This window comes from Erpetoichthys calabaricus, chromosome 10 (assembly GCF_900747795.2).
Source record: "Erpetoichthys calabaricus chromosome 10, fErpCal1.3, whole genome shotgun sequence".
NCBI classification, from domain to species: domain Eukaryota; kingdom Metazoa; phylum Chordata; class Cladistia; order Polypteriformes; family Polypteridae; genus Erpetoichthys; species Erpetoichthys calabaricus.
Genome location: NC_041403.2, coordinates 479,815 through 493,533, shown reverse-complemented (window position 1 = coordinate 493,533; position 13,719 = coordinate 479,815). Strand labels below are relative to the sequence as shown.

General features: G+C 49.3%; 1 protein-coding gene across 1 annotated transcript in view; it reads right to left on the bottom strand.

The window, feature by feature from the left end:
• suco (SUN domain containing ossification factor) overlaps positions 1–7,565 on the bottom strand; it is a 40,176-nt gene extending 32,611 nt beyond the window's left edge. The window contains exons 1-5 of the mRNA XM_051932937.1: positions 7,471–7,565; positions 2,089–2,437; positions 1,858–2,015; positions 248–349; positions 61–166 (exon numbers count right to left, since the gene is read on the bottom strand). Of these exons, the coding sequence (XP_051788897.1) occupies positions 61–166; positions 248–349; positions 1,858–2,015; positions 2,089–2,437; positions 7,471–7,565 (810 nt within the window). The remainder of the gene's footprint in view (positions 1–60; positions 167–247; positions 350–1,857; positions 2,016–2,088; positions 2,438–7,470) is intronic.
• Positions 7,566–13,719: the final 6,154 nt, after the last annotated feature.

The following is a 13,719-nucleotide window of genomic DNA, read 5'->3' as shown; positions in this document are numbered from 1 at the left end:
ACTTGATGCTCTGCTGAACATAGAAACAGTAAGATAAGCAGACATCAAACTATCAATTACCCGATCAGTGATGTTGATCCCAGGATCTTTGTCATCAGCTTCAAGTGTAGGCTGTGGCTCCAGTCCTTGGCTACTTGAGGTGTTTTCGACAAGATCTCCTGAAAAGCTGTGAGAACAAAGTGGAGAGTGACTAGAGTGCCATGGGGTGGCAGAGACGGAGATGTCACCTGCAGATGTCTCTACTCACCTGTCCAATGGGGTGCTGAAGGCGGGAGGCTCACTCTGGGCAAGGGTTCTGCCAGTCTCACAGTCTGCCGTAGGTTGTTCAGGAGGTGCGGCAGCAGTAGGGCTGAAGACGACACACGCTTTCATATCAGTACCCATCCACTTTGCTAGCCACAATTCCTACAGGGCCCACCATAATGTCTGGGACAGACATTTTCCTTGATTTCCCCAAATCACACAATTCCAAAGTGATTAAAGTGCACATAGCAGACTTTCATTTAAGGGGATTTGCACACATTGTGGTCACACCACGTAGAAACGACGGCACTTTCTCTACATGGTCCCCCATTTCACAGCACCCTAATGTTTGGGACAACTGGTGTCCTCAGGGGTGTTTCATGGCTTCATAAGATACCTCGGCTTGCTTCAACCTTTTGGAGTCAGGAGATGACATTGTTTAAAATGTGAACAAGAGCTGTGGCCATGAAAGTCAAAGAAGCCATTATGAGGCTAAACGACAAGAATAAAGCCATGAGACATCAGTGAAGCCTCAGGGTGACTGAACTCAGCTGTCTGAAAGAACACACTGGTGAGCTCAGCAATTCCAAAGAGACTGGTAGGCCAAGGATGACCTGCACTGCTGATGACAGAAGTAGAATCCTCACCATGGTAAAGACAAAGACCCAAAACGCCTGTCCGACAGACCAGAAAGAGTCTTCAGGGGGGCAGGGGTGTGTGTGTCAGGCTTGATGAACAGAAATACAGAGGAGGGCACACTGCAAAACGCAAATCACAAAAACAGGTTGGGCAGAAAAAAGGACTTCAAAGAGCCTGAAGAATTCTGGGAAAATGTCTCGAGGACAGGCGAGACAAAGAAGAACCTGATCAGAGTGATGGCAAGAGCACAGTGTGGAGATGAAGCAGACCACCTCATCTGTTGAACTTGCTGCTGGCTGTTATGGCTTGGCCATGTCTTGCTGCCACGGGTCCTGGCACATCTCTCTTCACTGATGATGGGACTGTCGATGGCAGGGACACAATGAATTGTAGGTGTGTAGAAACATCTGATCTGCTCGAGTTCAAGTCAATGCCTCCAAACTCACAACAAGACAATGAGCCAAACAGACTGCCAAGACCACCCAGTTCATCAAAGCTACAAAATGGAAAGTTCTTGAATGGCAAAGCCAGTCACCTGATTAACATTCAATGGCACAGGCCTTCCATGTGCTGAAGAGAAAACTGAAGGGGACAAGCCCCCCCGAAGTATGCAGGAGTTGAAGATGGCCGCATTAGGGGCTTGACAGAGCATCACTAGAGAAGAATGTCTGCGAATTGCAAACCTCAAGCAGTCACTTCATGTGAGGGATATGTGACAAAGTCCTACATGTGACAATGGCTTTAATAGACCTGCCACTGCGGTGTCCCTTGAAATGGGAGGACCGCGTAGAAAGACTGTTGTCATTTTATATGGAGTGACCACAATGCACACAAACCCCTTTAAATCAAAGTCTGTAAAGTGCACTTCAATCACATCTCAATTGTTTGATTTGTAATTTTAAACTGTGCAGCAAAGAGGTAAAGGTGTCCTTGTCCCAGACGTTATGGAGGGCACTGAATGCCCCTCATGCTCACCTAGTAGTGAATGGAGAAACGCTGGAGGAGTTTTCAATGGCAGGAGCAGCAGCAGCAGGATCAGGATCAGGCTCTGGGCCTTCGATGGTCTCTGGCTCAGGTCCGTAGCTCGGACTCACGTCAACCTCTTCGGCTGCAGGCGGCTCCTTGCTGTGGAGCTGCAGGACAGATAGACATGCAGAATTAGCCCAAAGGCACATATGGACAGGGTCACACAAGCGCACGGCGTACCGGTTTGTGTTTCTTGTCCTGCAGGCTCTCCTCCTGACGGGATCGCTCAGTCTTCAGGGCCAACCGGCATACGACGAATGCAGGTCTTCTTCCTCCTGGCAAAGCAGACAATAAAACTGAAATATGAGCCAAAGTGAAGGTCTCAATAGTACGGACCCCTACTCTGCCCTCCAAGACAGTACTTGACCTTCTTCTTGTCTCCTTCCTTGCCTGGGGACCCGCCTCGTTTGTGAAATGCACGGAAGCTGTGGTGCCATCCTCTGTACAGAACACATGCAGATAGGGATACCTGAGAAAAGAAGGCGCCGTCAAACCACTGGCATAGGCTCTGGATGGGCAGTGCCAATTTCTACTCAGCAGTACCTCGGAGTGTCTCCAGTGGACCTTGTACTACAGTTGATCACACTTTCGCCCCTGCCCATTCTAATGGCCACTGCTTCCAGTAGCGGAGGTGGCTTTGCATCACGTGCCCTTCTGTATCATAACAGTTCCCAATCTGCCCATACACAATGAAAACCATTCATGGCCCAAGAAGAATCTGGGGTAGCTACTGAGGTGACCCCCTCAACCAAATGGGAGCCTCCACACTCGGGCCCTCTGCTCACAGATATTCAGTAGGGCCAAGAAAATGGCTACTTCTGGAGAGGGTCAACTGACAGCATCTACTTGACAGAGACACAAGTCGAACGTACAGCCAACAGAGCGCACCATGCTGGCATTACAGATGAAGCAGCATGTCCTGTAAGGAACGGGCACCATTAAGCCATAGAAGCTGATGAGACATCTAGCCGAACAAACCCCGTGTAGTTAGCAAGTCCATCTGCCTTGCACAGGGTTGTGACACTCTACTGCTGCGTTGACCACAGAACTGCCACTTCCCTGCACACGCCAAAGTCATCTGGAATTCTTCAAATCACAAGTTCCTAGAAAGGCCGCTGCCAGTCTCCAATCTGGCAGCACACCCAGCGGCTCACGCCACTTACCAATGCGTTTACACTTGGAGTTGACTTTTGACCCCCAACACAGCATTAGCCAGGCAGCAACACTGGTGACTCATGCTAGCGAGCGCTCTGATCTCACAGCCCGTCCAAAGGCAGTGAACACGTCACGCCAGGTGCACATCTGCCCAGGCAGCGCACAACACGCAGGGTGCAAAACAGGTTTGACAAATGAGACCGCCGAGGGGGATTACACTGGAACATGCTCCGGCTGTTTGCATGCACTCCCACTCCTTGAAAGACTAGGTAAGAGACAGGGGGCACAGGGCTGAAACACACTGACTGGCAGGCAAGGCATAATGTATGCCACACAGGCTGGGTAGAGAGTTTCACTGGCAGGGCCTCACATACAATGTCAGCCTGGGAGTTCAAAGGGACACAGAATGGAAAGTCAGACCCACAATTAGTCCGACAGAATGTGTCCTTGGCATCACGAGGAAAACAAGTCGACCTGTCCACGAGTAAACAATCTACAGGCGCTAAAAATAAGACGCCCGTGAGCGGGACAAAGAGCACATGGCCACATCTCCAAAAAAAACCACGCACTGCAAACGGACACCGCTGTCACTCAGCCTCTCGACTTTATAGTGCCCTGCGCAGTGCAGCACTCGGCTTCATTCAGGGTGGGCAAAGAGAGCTGTGCCACCTGCACAGAAACAAACGAAACCAGTCTGACGAAACCGAGAATGGAGGGAGCCGAGCAGTGAGGGCGTCAGCAGCTGAACAACAACTTATTGGGTCTGCTCAGGTGACAATGATGAGCCTAGAAATGACAAAGCACTTCAGCCCTTAGAACTAATCAGAAAGACCCTCAAGTCTCCTTTATGTGCCCTGGATGTCAGATTTGTCACCCAAAGCTAATCTGTATTGACAGACCACCCTAACCTGTGGTGCTGATGAGCCGAGGTTTTCGGAAGATTTGGATGGGTTATAAAAATAAAAAAGTACCTGAAATGGAAGGTAACAGCCACTCAAGTAGAATGGGGGTCAAAACTGACCTGAAGGACACGGCGGTGATCAAAATGTGTGGCAGCTGCACAAAAAGGTGACATGCGAACTTCAGGTGACACTTTAATAAAGACCTTCACTCATATTGATGGGCTGAAAAGACGACATTTAGGTTTTAAACCAACAATGCAGGGGAAGATCCACTGAAACCAAATGGGGGCTCAAAACTGACCCAGAAGACGTCAAACTTTTTAAGAAGATAAGCAAATATCGGGATGTGTGTTTGCGTTTGTCTCTTTCTTTTTTTAACTATTTGTTAATTGGGTTCATGAAGTCTCATCCTGAGAGGACTCCATTAACGGGGCTGCTAATTTGACCCAAAGATCACCTAAGAGTGAACTACGTCTGGGCATACATGCAGACCGACGTATAACAAAATATCAGCGGATTACATTTTATAAAAAATACAATTTTAAAAAGCTGAATTTGTAAGTAAAACGTAACTACAATCAACGCTACATAAACTACAGAGAGTGCTACCTTTTCATTTTCCTCTATTTAAACAAGTAGCCTAGCAGTTACAGATGTCATAATACTTGCAGTTATTATCAATGTTTCAGACTAATTCATATGTCTTTTTTACGCATACTTCACACTTCCTGCTGTCCAGTCAATTCCAGACCTGAACGTTCAGTCGCCCCGCACAAGTTCACATTAAAAAGCCAACAATATTGAAAAATGAAAAGTCGTGAGAGGAAATCATCCGCCACCATTTCTAGTCTGATCCCCTCAAAGTCAACAAGAATCACCAAGGTGTCGTCACGTCTTGGGACGCAAACCTCAAAACGGGTCCCATTTCATCTTGGAGACACAGTCAGAACGTACTCGCTCTGCACGGTCGCCGGCACACGAACAACACCTTGTTCCACGATGTGTACGATGAAGCAAAGGCAACCGAGTGTCACTCCAGCTGTGGACGTACGTTGGGTGACGGTGCAATTTATCAAGGCACATATCCAGATACAAACTGTTTTGTCTTGCGAACTGCTACGGTGGATGCAGCATGTGGTTGGTTGGAATTCTTACAGTGTGACGATTTGGACTTTAATTATTTATCAGGATAACATCAGCTACTTAACAGGCTGCTGCCAGCTCAACGTACCTCCATTGATGGATTAAAGGCCAGACGTCCACATGACAGTCAAGTCATCAAGTTCTTTCATGTGAACCCTGAATGCCATGAGGACTGATTGAGGTCATTTATTTATGAATGCCTAGAGAGGGGGCTGGGCGGGTGGTCTTGTGGCCTCGGACCCCCTGCAGATTTTATTTTTTTTCGCCAGCCGTCTGGAGTTTGTTTTTTCTGTCCTCCCTGGCCACCGGACCTTACTTTTTACTCTGTTAATTAGTCTTCCCTAATTCTATTTTCTTATTTATTTTGTCTTTCTTCATCATGTAAAGCACTCTGAGCTCCATCATTTGTATGAAAATGTGCAACAGAAATAAACGTTTTCCTTTAAAAAAAGAAAGGACAATAAAAACCGACAACCAGAATTTTCCAATCACTGCTGTGTGAAAATGGCATTAATAAAGTATCTATCTATCTATCTATCTATCAGTGTGCAGCCTAAAGTCATCTTACGAAAACTCAACCGGGAAGCTTCAGCAGGTCCAAACAGTACAAAGCAGCCTCCTAAAACAACTGAGGGTGCTCTTGTTGGTTCAGAGCTTCAGGTCTGCCAATTCCTGCCCATAATGCCCAATGAATCTCAAACCATACACGTCTCTTTACAAAAATATGTAACTGATAAATAGAAACCCACCATAGAGAGAAACTGACTCTCCAAGCTCATTAGATTGTTTGATATTAAAGTTCAACGCTGAAGATCTTCTACAAACCAAACAACAGAACTCGTACCCCCCCCAATCTACCAATGCCCATATGATGGCCCACACCTCATATTCAGAGTGTTCAGTGCCCGTTACGTGAAGCTCTTGGCCCCACCACTCCTTAGGCTGCATTATTGGTGCTCGGGGCATGTTGGCCCACATTCTTGTGTGAATTTTTAATACGAAAAAAAAAACTCAAAAGGTTAATTTAAGAAAAAGGGGAAGGAAACTTAGCCAAACTGAACAGGAAGGTCAAAAATATTACTTTTCCAATTTAATAAGACGATCAAGACAGCTTTAACTTGCTTGAAGGAGTTACATTTAATAAAACACAACACGTCTGGAACCAAACAGGTGTTTACATCAACGACATTCAACAAGAAATAGGAAAAGAATTTTTCCAGTAAAACATGGAGATCACACTTGGAATTCTCAGCAGCAGCACAAGATGCACTTCTGTAAAAATGAATGACACCCTCAGCACAGCAGCCAACGGGTCACCTTTTTTAACCCTAATTTCTGGATGACATCTACAGCAACCTTTAGATGGGAATCGGAGTAGAGAAGGCCATCAACCGCTTAAGGCAGGGCGCTGTGCTGCGATCTCTCACAGTACAATATGCCAAATGAGTCAAACGGAAGCTGTGCACACAGACACCCCCACAAGAGCCAGGCCAGGTGCACTGGGCTGGCACAACCAAGCCGTGCCAACACAATTACTCGTCCCACTTCTACGTGCCAACACAATTACTCGTCCCACTTCTACGTCTGAGCCACTGCCACCTCTGAAAGTCTAAGAACTAAGACGCTGGTGACATACCTGTGACATTTAAATAACAGCGTGGGTGTGCACACCTGTGTGTGAGTGTGCCCTGTCCTGGGATCGCCCGCCTGCCTTGTGCTCTATGCTTGCTGGGCCATGGCTCCAGCTTCCCCACGACCCTACTCAGAATAAAGCAGGTTTAGAAAATGGTTGTCATGCAAGACACATCATTATAATGGTTAATGGGAGTTCATTTCCAAACGCGATAATGCTAACCATGATTTTAAAAACAGTACATTCCTAGAGGGAAAGACTTGGCCTATTTGCTTGTTTCAAATAACTACAGCACTTTAACACTACTGTACACACATTATATACAGACAGACGCACACACAAAACCAGTTAAAGTACAGTAGTGCATTTCCGAGCCGAGATCTCCATTTATCGATCTAATCAGTTCCAGAAAGCACTTTCTACTCTATGGAAACAGACAAGAGGGAGCCATATGCTCAGGGTCGGCCACCATTTAGGCAATGGCTAGTACTCTGCCATCCTCCCAGCTCTACCAGCTGTGCTTATTATCTTCTTACTGGCCTCTCACTGGCGCATCCTCTTTACCTACAACTGCGCACCCCAAACAGGCGGCAGGCGAGTCCGAGTCCTCTTGCGGCGAATGGACCGGCCTTCGGCTGAAGAGAAGTCCGCCCTGGGCGCTACGTGACAGCTCCGTGGAAGTCACACCTGCAGGGAGACCCGACACCAGGCTACCCCACACAGACTCACCTAGCAATAGCTGGGTGAGGGGATGACGCACGATAGACGCGCCCGACACATAAGCAGGTAAGCGCGGCCAAGTAGTGCGCACAAGCGCCCCGCATCTCCGCAACACATGTGGCGGTTCAGCCCGCCGTCGACACGGCGGCCACACTCACTCACACGGGGCCTGTCGACCCGCGTGTGTCAGAAGGACTCCGGGTAGCCCGTAAAGCACACTCTCTCGGTCTCGGCCCCTCTGCCTAGCACTCCCTCCCTGGGGGCGCGGGCGCCAGTTCTCACCAGCACAGGCGACGAGAACGAGGGAGCGCAGCAGAAGGCGCTGCTCCTTCATCATCTCTTCACGGAAGTCAACATCCTCGCGGGCTGTGAGCTACACTCCTCTCGAACCACTTATCGAACGAGTGGTTTCAGGTCCCAAGCTCAACTTATACGTGTCGCGCACCGCACGCCTCCTGTCTTCTGCTCCGGGTTCGGTTCTTCTCCGCGGGGTGCCACTGCTCTATGGAGCGCCTGCTGCTGCTGCTGCCCCGCTCGACATCCTGACGCAACGACTGACGTCACAACACCACACTCTCGCGCTGAGTTGGAACTTCTGACGTTAGACGCCCCGCCCCTTTGGCGTTGTTCCCCCAATCACAAATCGGAGGCCAAATGGCCCCGCCCCTTCCACGCACTGCAGCCGGTACTTGCATGTTGTTTTGCCAACTTCAAGGCTCCTGCTGGAGGTGCGCGTCAGTTTTTGTCCGCCGTGAATATTCAAATATTGTGACAGGACTTAAAAGTTTCTTTTTGCAAGGATGTCTTAGTTTAGCGAACAGCTGCAGAGATGTTCTTTAAGTTCTCGGAGGCATCAACACGTTGGCATCACCGAAGACCGCAGGAACGGGACGATTGGCATAAAGTTCACGGTGGATTCAAACGGGCCATTTAACAGGCTGCGTTGAGTCTTTTTGCTTTAACTCGTACAACGTCATGTGTTAGAAATCACCAAAAACCCCTTAAATTCACTCAGTTTAGGATGAAACTTCATGATTTTCCCACATCGCTTCCAATTAACGAACAGTTAAAAAATCCCATAATTCGTACTTCTTCTTAAAAAAATACGTCGCCACGTCCTTCTGGTCAGTTTTGACACACCATTAACTTTAATGGATTTTCCACTGCATTGGGGGAATTACTCACAACTCGTAATGAAAAATCCCAAATGTCATCTTTTCAGCTCAGAATTATGAAGGCTTTTAGTAAACTTTTAGCAGCCTTAACTTTGCAAAATGCAAAACAAAGTTTCCCGACGTCGCATTTCTGTTCAGACATGGCCATGTCCTTCAGGTCAGTTTTGACCCACCGTATTCTTCAGTGGACTTTACTCCGCATTTTGTTGATGACCTAAATGTCATCTGTTTTAAAATTTAAGATCTGTCAATCAATATGAAAAGGTTTGGGGTGACGTCCAGGGGCACCTGAGGAGCTTGAAGACATCAAATCTGTTAGACAGCTCTTTCACATCTGTCTGCCTCTGTGTTATATAGTGCCTTTCATGTCTATCACCTACTAATCACTGCAATGGAGACTGACGTCATGTTGATTGGCACATGCAAGTGAGAATTTGGCTTAGCTTTGTACATGTGACAAAGAGAATCCATCCGTCCGTCCGTCCGTCCGTTTTCAGGCCTGCTTATCCCAAGCAGAGTTGTGGGGAAGCTGGAGCCAAACCTAGCAAGCATCGGGCCTATCAACCTGTGTAAGAAGAGGGATTTAAAGTAGTTTAAGGGAAATGGATTTGCAAAGCACAACATAGCAAGTTTATGGGGTCATTACTGTCACTTGTGCAGACTGCAGTGACATTCTTACTCTGATGTTCTAATCAACATGCACACGTCGCTGCTGCTGTCCAGCACTATAGCTTGAGATAGGCATGAAAGGCACTATATAATAGATAAGGGCCACCTGAAAGGTCAACAAAGGAAAGGTCAGTAACGAAATATAATGGCCTCAGCCATGATTCAGATGGCTTTGTGGATTGCTGGTGGGCAGGAGCTCCACAATGAATGACCACTTCCAGTGAGGTCAGGACTTTGCCCCTCAGAAACTGCAGGCAGAAAGGGAGACTTAGTTAGCAGCGGCGCCACCTCTTGCTTACTTTGGAAGAACTGAACGCTTTGTAAGATGTGCCCTCTCAGACTTCCGTGACACCAAACGGTGCTGGACCAGGGCACAGAAAATGAGCCGAGCTAACCGGCCATCCCAACAGTGGCCTCGGCCAGGGACACAGCCAGCACGGCCTGATGACCAGAGAGACTGAGAAGGAGCTTCTGTCCACAGTCCATCTGCATCCTATAAGTTAGGAACTTCTATAATGAGAAAACTGACAGAAGAAGACCCCTGATTTCATCGTTACACATGTGACGGGCGGTCACAGCCAATACCCGATTGGGATTGCCAACCGTATGGAAGGACCTGGGGAGAGAGCATCGGCAAGGGCAATACCTGCCCCGGGACGCTAGAGGGCAGCTCTCCGGCTGGCTGTGGCACCATGGATTCCCGCAGGGTATGCTGGGAGTTGGAGTTTTGGCACAGTCGTGTAGGGTTCTAATGGGGCCACCAGGGGGAGCTGCAGAGCCTTTCATTGAGCTCTCACCCCACCTGGAAGTGATGCCAGGTCCGATGAAGGAGCCACCTGGGACACTCCATCATAAAAGGAGCCACCTCACTCCATTCGGGGTGCCAGTGTCGGGTGGGTGGAGGAAAGATGAAGCTTATGAGGGTGCAGTGGAGTGGAGTGGCGGTGGAAGGACTGGGACTTGGCAGCTGAAGGAAGGACTGTGTTGTGGGCAGCAGACAAAACGCACCTCAGCTTTAAATAAAATGCGTGTGCTGGGCTGGAACTTGAGTCTGCCTGTCAGTGTCGGGTTAGGGCGGCCGTACGCGCCCGGTGGTCCACACACGTAGCAAACTTAGTACTCGACTGGCAAAGCCGCCGTTGTCCTGCACACACCGCTGTAGTCATTTAAATTGGGTGACAGCACAGAAAGTCCTCACGCCCACAGTCCATGAAGACGCCATACAGAGGTGGGTTTTATCGTAATTGAGGACAGGGTCCCGAGCGGCATGAGGCCGCGTTGTTAATTCTTTTATATTGTAGTCGTTACGAGATAAACACGCAGACCTCTGGCCCCCAAATGAAAGACATTTGAAGTTCACCAACATGATGAGAATACGAATGGTGAGCAGAGAAGCTCCAATGGAGCCCAATGGAGCCCAAAGTCCAGGAGCTGCTGATAGCACGTGTGTCTTTGTCAGGTCGTCGATTAAAAGAGAAACAGAAAGGAGCATCAAGAGGAGGAGTGTGATGAAAAGCTGTGCGCGTCAGAGCGTCGCTGGTCCTGTGTAGCGGAGGTGAGGAAGCCGCATGGCGTCTGTCCACGTTTGGAGTTTGTAAAGGAAAGCACCTACAGTGGAGGTCCGGGGGGGCCTGTGGTGCGGAGGAGGCTGCTGCACAGCTCCATGGTACCCGACGTCACCAACGGCGCCCCCCTCTTCTGCTATAAAGACCACGTAAGGCTGATTCACCCAAAGCCTAAAGTCAGCGCTGTCTTGTCATACAGGGGGCCTGAAGGAATGTCGTCCTCTGCTGGCGTCCTTCTGTCACATTCTGAATCTGAACAACAGCATCTCCGTGAGCTTCAGAAGACAACGTCCCCCCATCTTGGCTTAGTCGCCACTGCTTTTTTAATCGTCTGCATTTCAATTGACGCTGCTTGTCGATTCGTATTGGGAAGTGAATGCAGGTGGACATCGCTGTCCTGTACTGTCACTTCTGTCACCGCCACGTGTGGTGTGCGCAGTGCACGCTGGGGCGAGTGCGTGACGGGGGGCCGAATGTCACTGCGTAGATGAAGTCCGATGTAACGTCACTGATTGCCACCACTGCCTGAGCCACAGTTGGGTTCAGGCAAATGAAAAGAAGAGGAGAGAAGTAAGTGCAATATGGCTGACCTGAGCCCACGATGGCACAAGATGGTGAACCTGTGCAGTGCGTTTCAGGGGGAGCCCAGGCCGCCGTCACCCTGTCCGTGAGCCGAATGGCGGTGAGGACTCGGTCAGGGTGTAGAAATGTCAGCGGCCTGTCAGTGTAACGCAAGTCACCGTCACCACTCATCCGAGTCTGTCTGTGGTGTGAATGTGCACTGGGGGACTGGCACCTCTTGTGGCACACAGCACACCCGGTCACTCCGCCAAGGCTGTTTTAGTGCCAGCCGTGATCGTTGGGCCATTGTGGACTGGTCTTTCCTGCCATGTCAAAGCCTTCACTCGTGGCCACTGAGGTCGTGGCTCACATTGGTGCCAGCCCAGCGGTGTGATCACTTGGCTGTATTTGTCACATGAGCTATGTGGCAAGGCGCACGGTGGGCGCGGGCCCTTTACTGTGTATGTAGCCATCATGGCCCGCACCTTGGAGTCGTGGTGACATCCTCATTGTATTTAACTCATGTCAGCTGGGTGTGCGGCCATACATAGCCTGTCAGGTTCACTGCCACATCTGTGCCAGGCGTTAGGGGAACGTGAGGCTGAATTTCTGTCCTGCTGTGCCCTGACTGCCCAGTTCATGGGTCGTGTTGCGTGTGTCGCTTGGCACCAAGATCAGCCTTTGATGTGGCAGAAACACGCTGCTCAAAGAAGGCACTAGGAGACCCCAGGGTGTGTGCGGGCAGAATGAAGCGTTACTGTGTGACGTACAATTCAAATGCAGTGCGTGCCCAGCGATGGCGCCATCTTACTGATATTTAGAGTTCACACCTCTCTGACTCCCAGCGTCCCATTGTCCTGACTCTCATTAGCTCCACCCACTCGTCTTATCCGTCATTGCCCCTCCTTGAACCCGTCCAGTCCCTGCCACCCTTATCTCCGGTCCTCAGCTCACGAGCGCCACCTGGAGACGAGGGGGGGCTCTGCCTGTCAGCCCCCCTCTTTACATACCTGACCTTGGTGGTTTCCAGCTTGATAAGAAAAATAAAAAATAAACAGGCGCAGGCCTTTTTGTGATTTAACCCTCGCTATCCATGACTCTCTGAATGTACTCAACTCTAAGCCTCAGAGGCCAGGGGTGCAAACCGTCCTGTAGATTAACTTTAATTATCTGTTAGCCCCGTCACCTGTCACAGAGAGCCAACCGAAGACATTTGACATCTCTAACCCTGCGTGCACCTCAGCCTGTCCACCGAGCACCCCCCGTAGAGACCGCCGCTCGCCTCCTTCACGGCCTTTAAAGACGACTCTCAGCGTGCCTCCTCCTCCTCCTCGCATGGCCAGACGGACCAATCAGATTGCACCGAAGGACTGGACACACGGCTTCAGAGCTTCCTGTGCTATCCTGTGGTCGATGATTTCTCTCTCGTTTATTTTATTATGCTAATGTAATGGATAGGATTGCTGACACTTAACAATAATATTTTAATGAAATGTAGTGTGTTGTTATCGTTATTATTCTGTTTATTGTTATTTATTGCCTTTTTCTTTTCTTCTTTTTTAATGCACAGTGTTGGAGTTCAGTGACTAAGCCTTTCACTACGTATTGTACTGTGAGTGACATTTGATTTCTTTTCGTTTCATTGTCCCCTAAGACACATGTGCATAACAATAGATTGATAGCAAGATGTGAAAGGCACTATATAGCAGATTCATAGAGTTATTACTGCTGTGTGTCCAGAATATGATGAAATTCTTACTTGCATGTGCCAATCAACATTCAGCACGTCGCCCTCTCCAGTGACAGATGCCAAAGGCGCTATATAATCTCCCAGTTCTGACTCCTCTCTCTATCATGGTGCCATGACTGGTAACAGACACATGTGAAAGGTGCTCGAGAATGTTTTTTAGGGTCATTCTTGTCCCCTAGAGAGGCTCCAGGGTGACGTTGACCTGCTGATCTGACTAACAAGTCCAATGGCCTCACCTGGGCACCTGACAGGTCTCAGCACACCTCGGCTGTGGCCCGGCTGCAGACATGCAGCAGACAAACATCTCAAACACTGAAAGCGCCTGACTGTCTGCTCAGAGGTGAAACCTGCTGGTCGCCATTTTGAAGGCACTTTAGTTGACAGTCCAAACAAATGACGTCCCTCGGGGCTTGTTGACCAATCAAATCAAGCCATGACAGACATGTCAGTCCTCGGCCATTGTGCTCTGAAGCTCAGCACTTGGATGGGAGACCACCTAGGAAAGGCTGGGGTCGCCGCTGGAAGGGGGCACTTACCC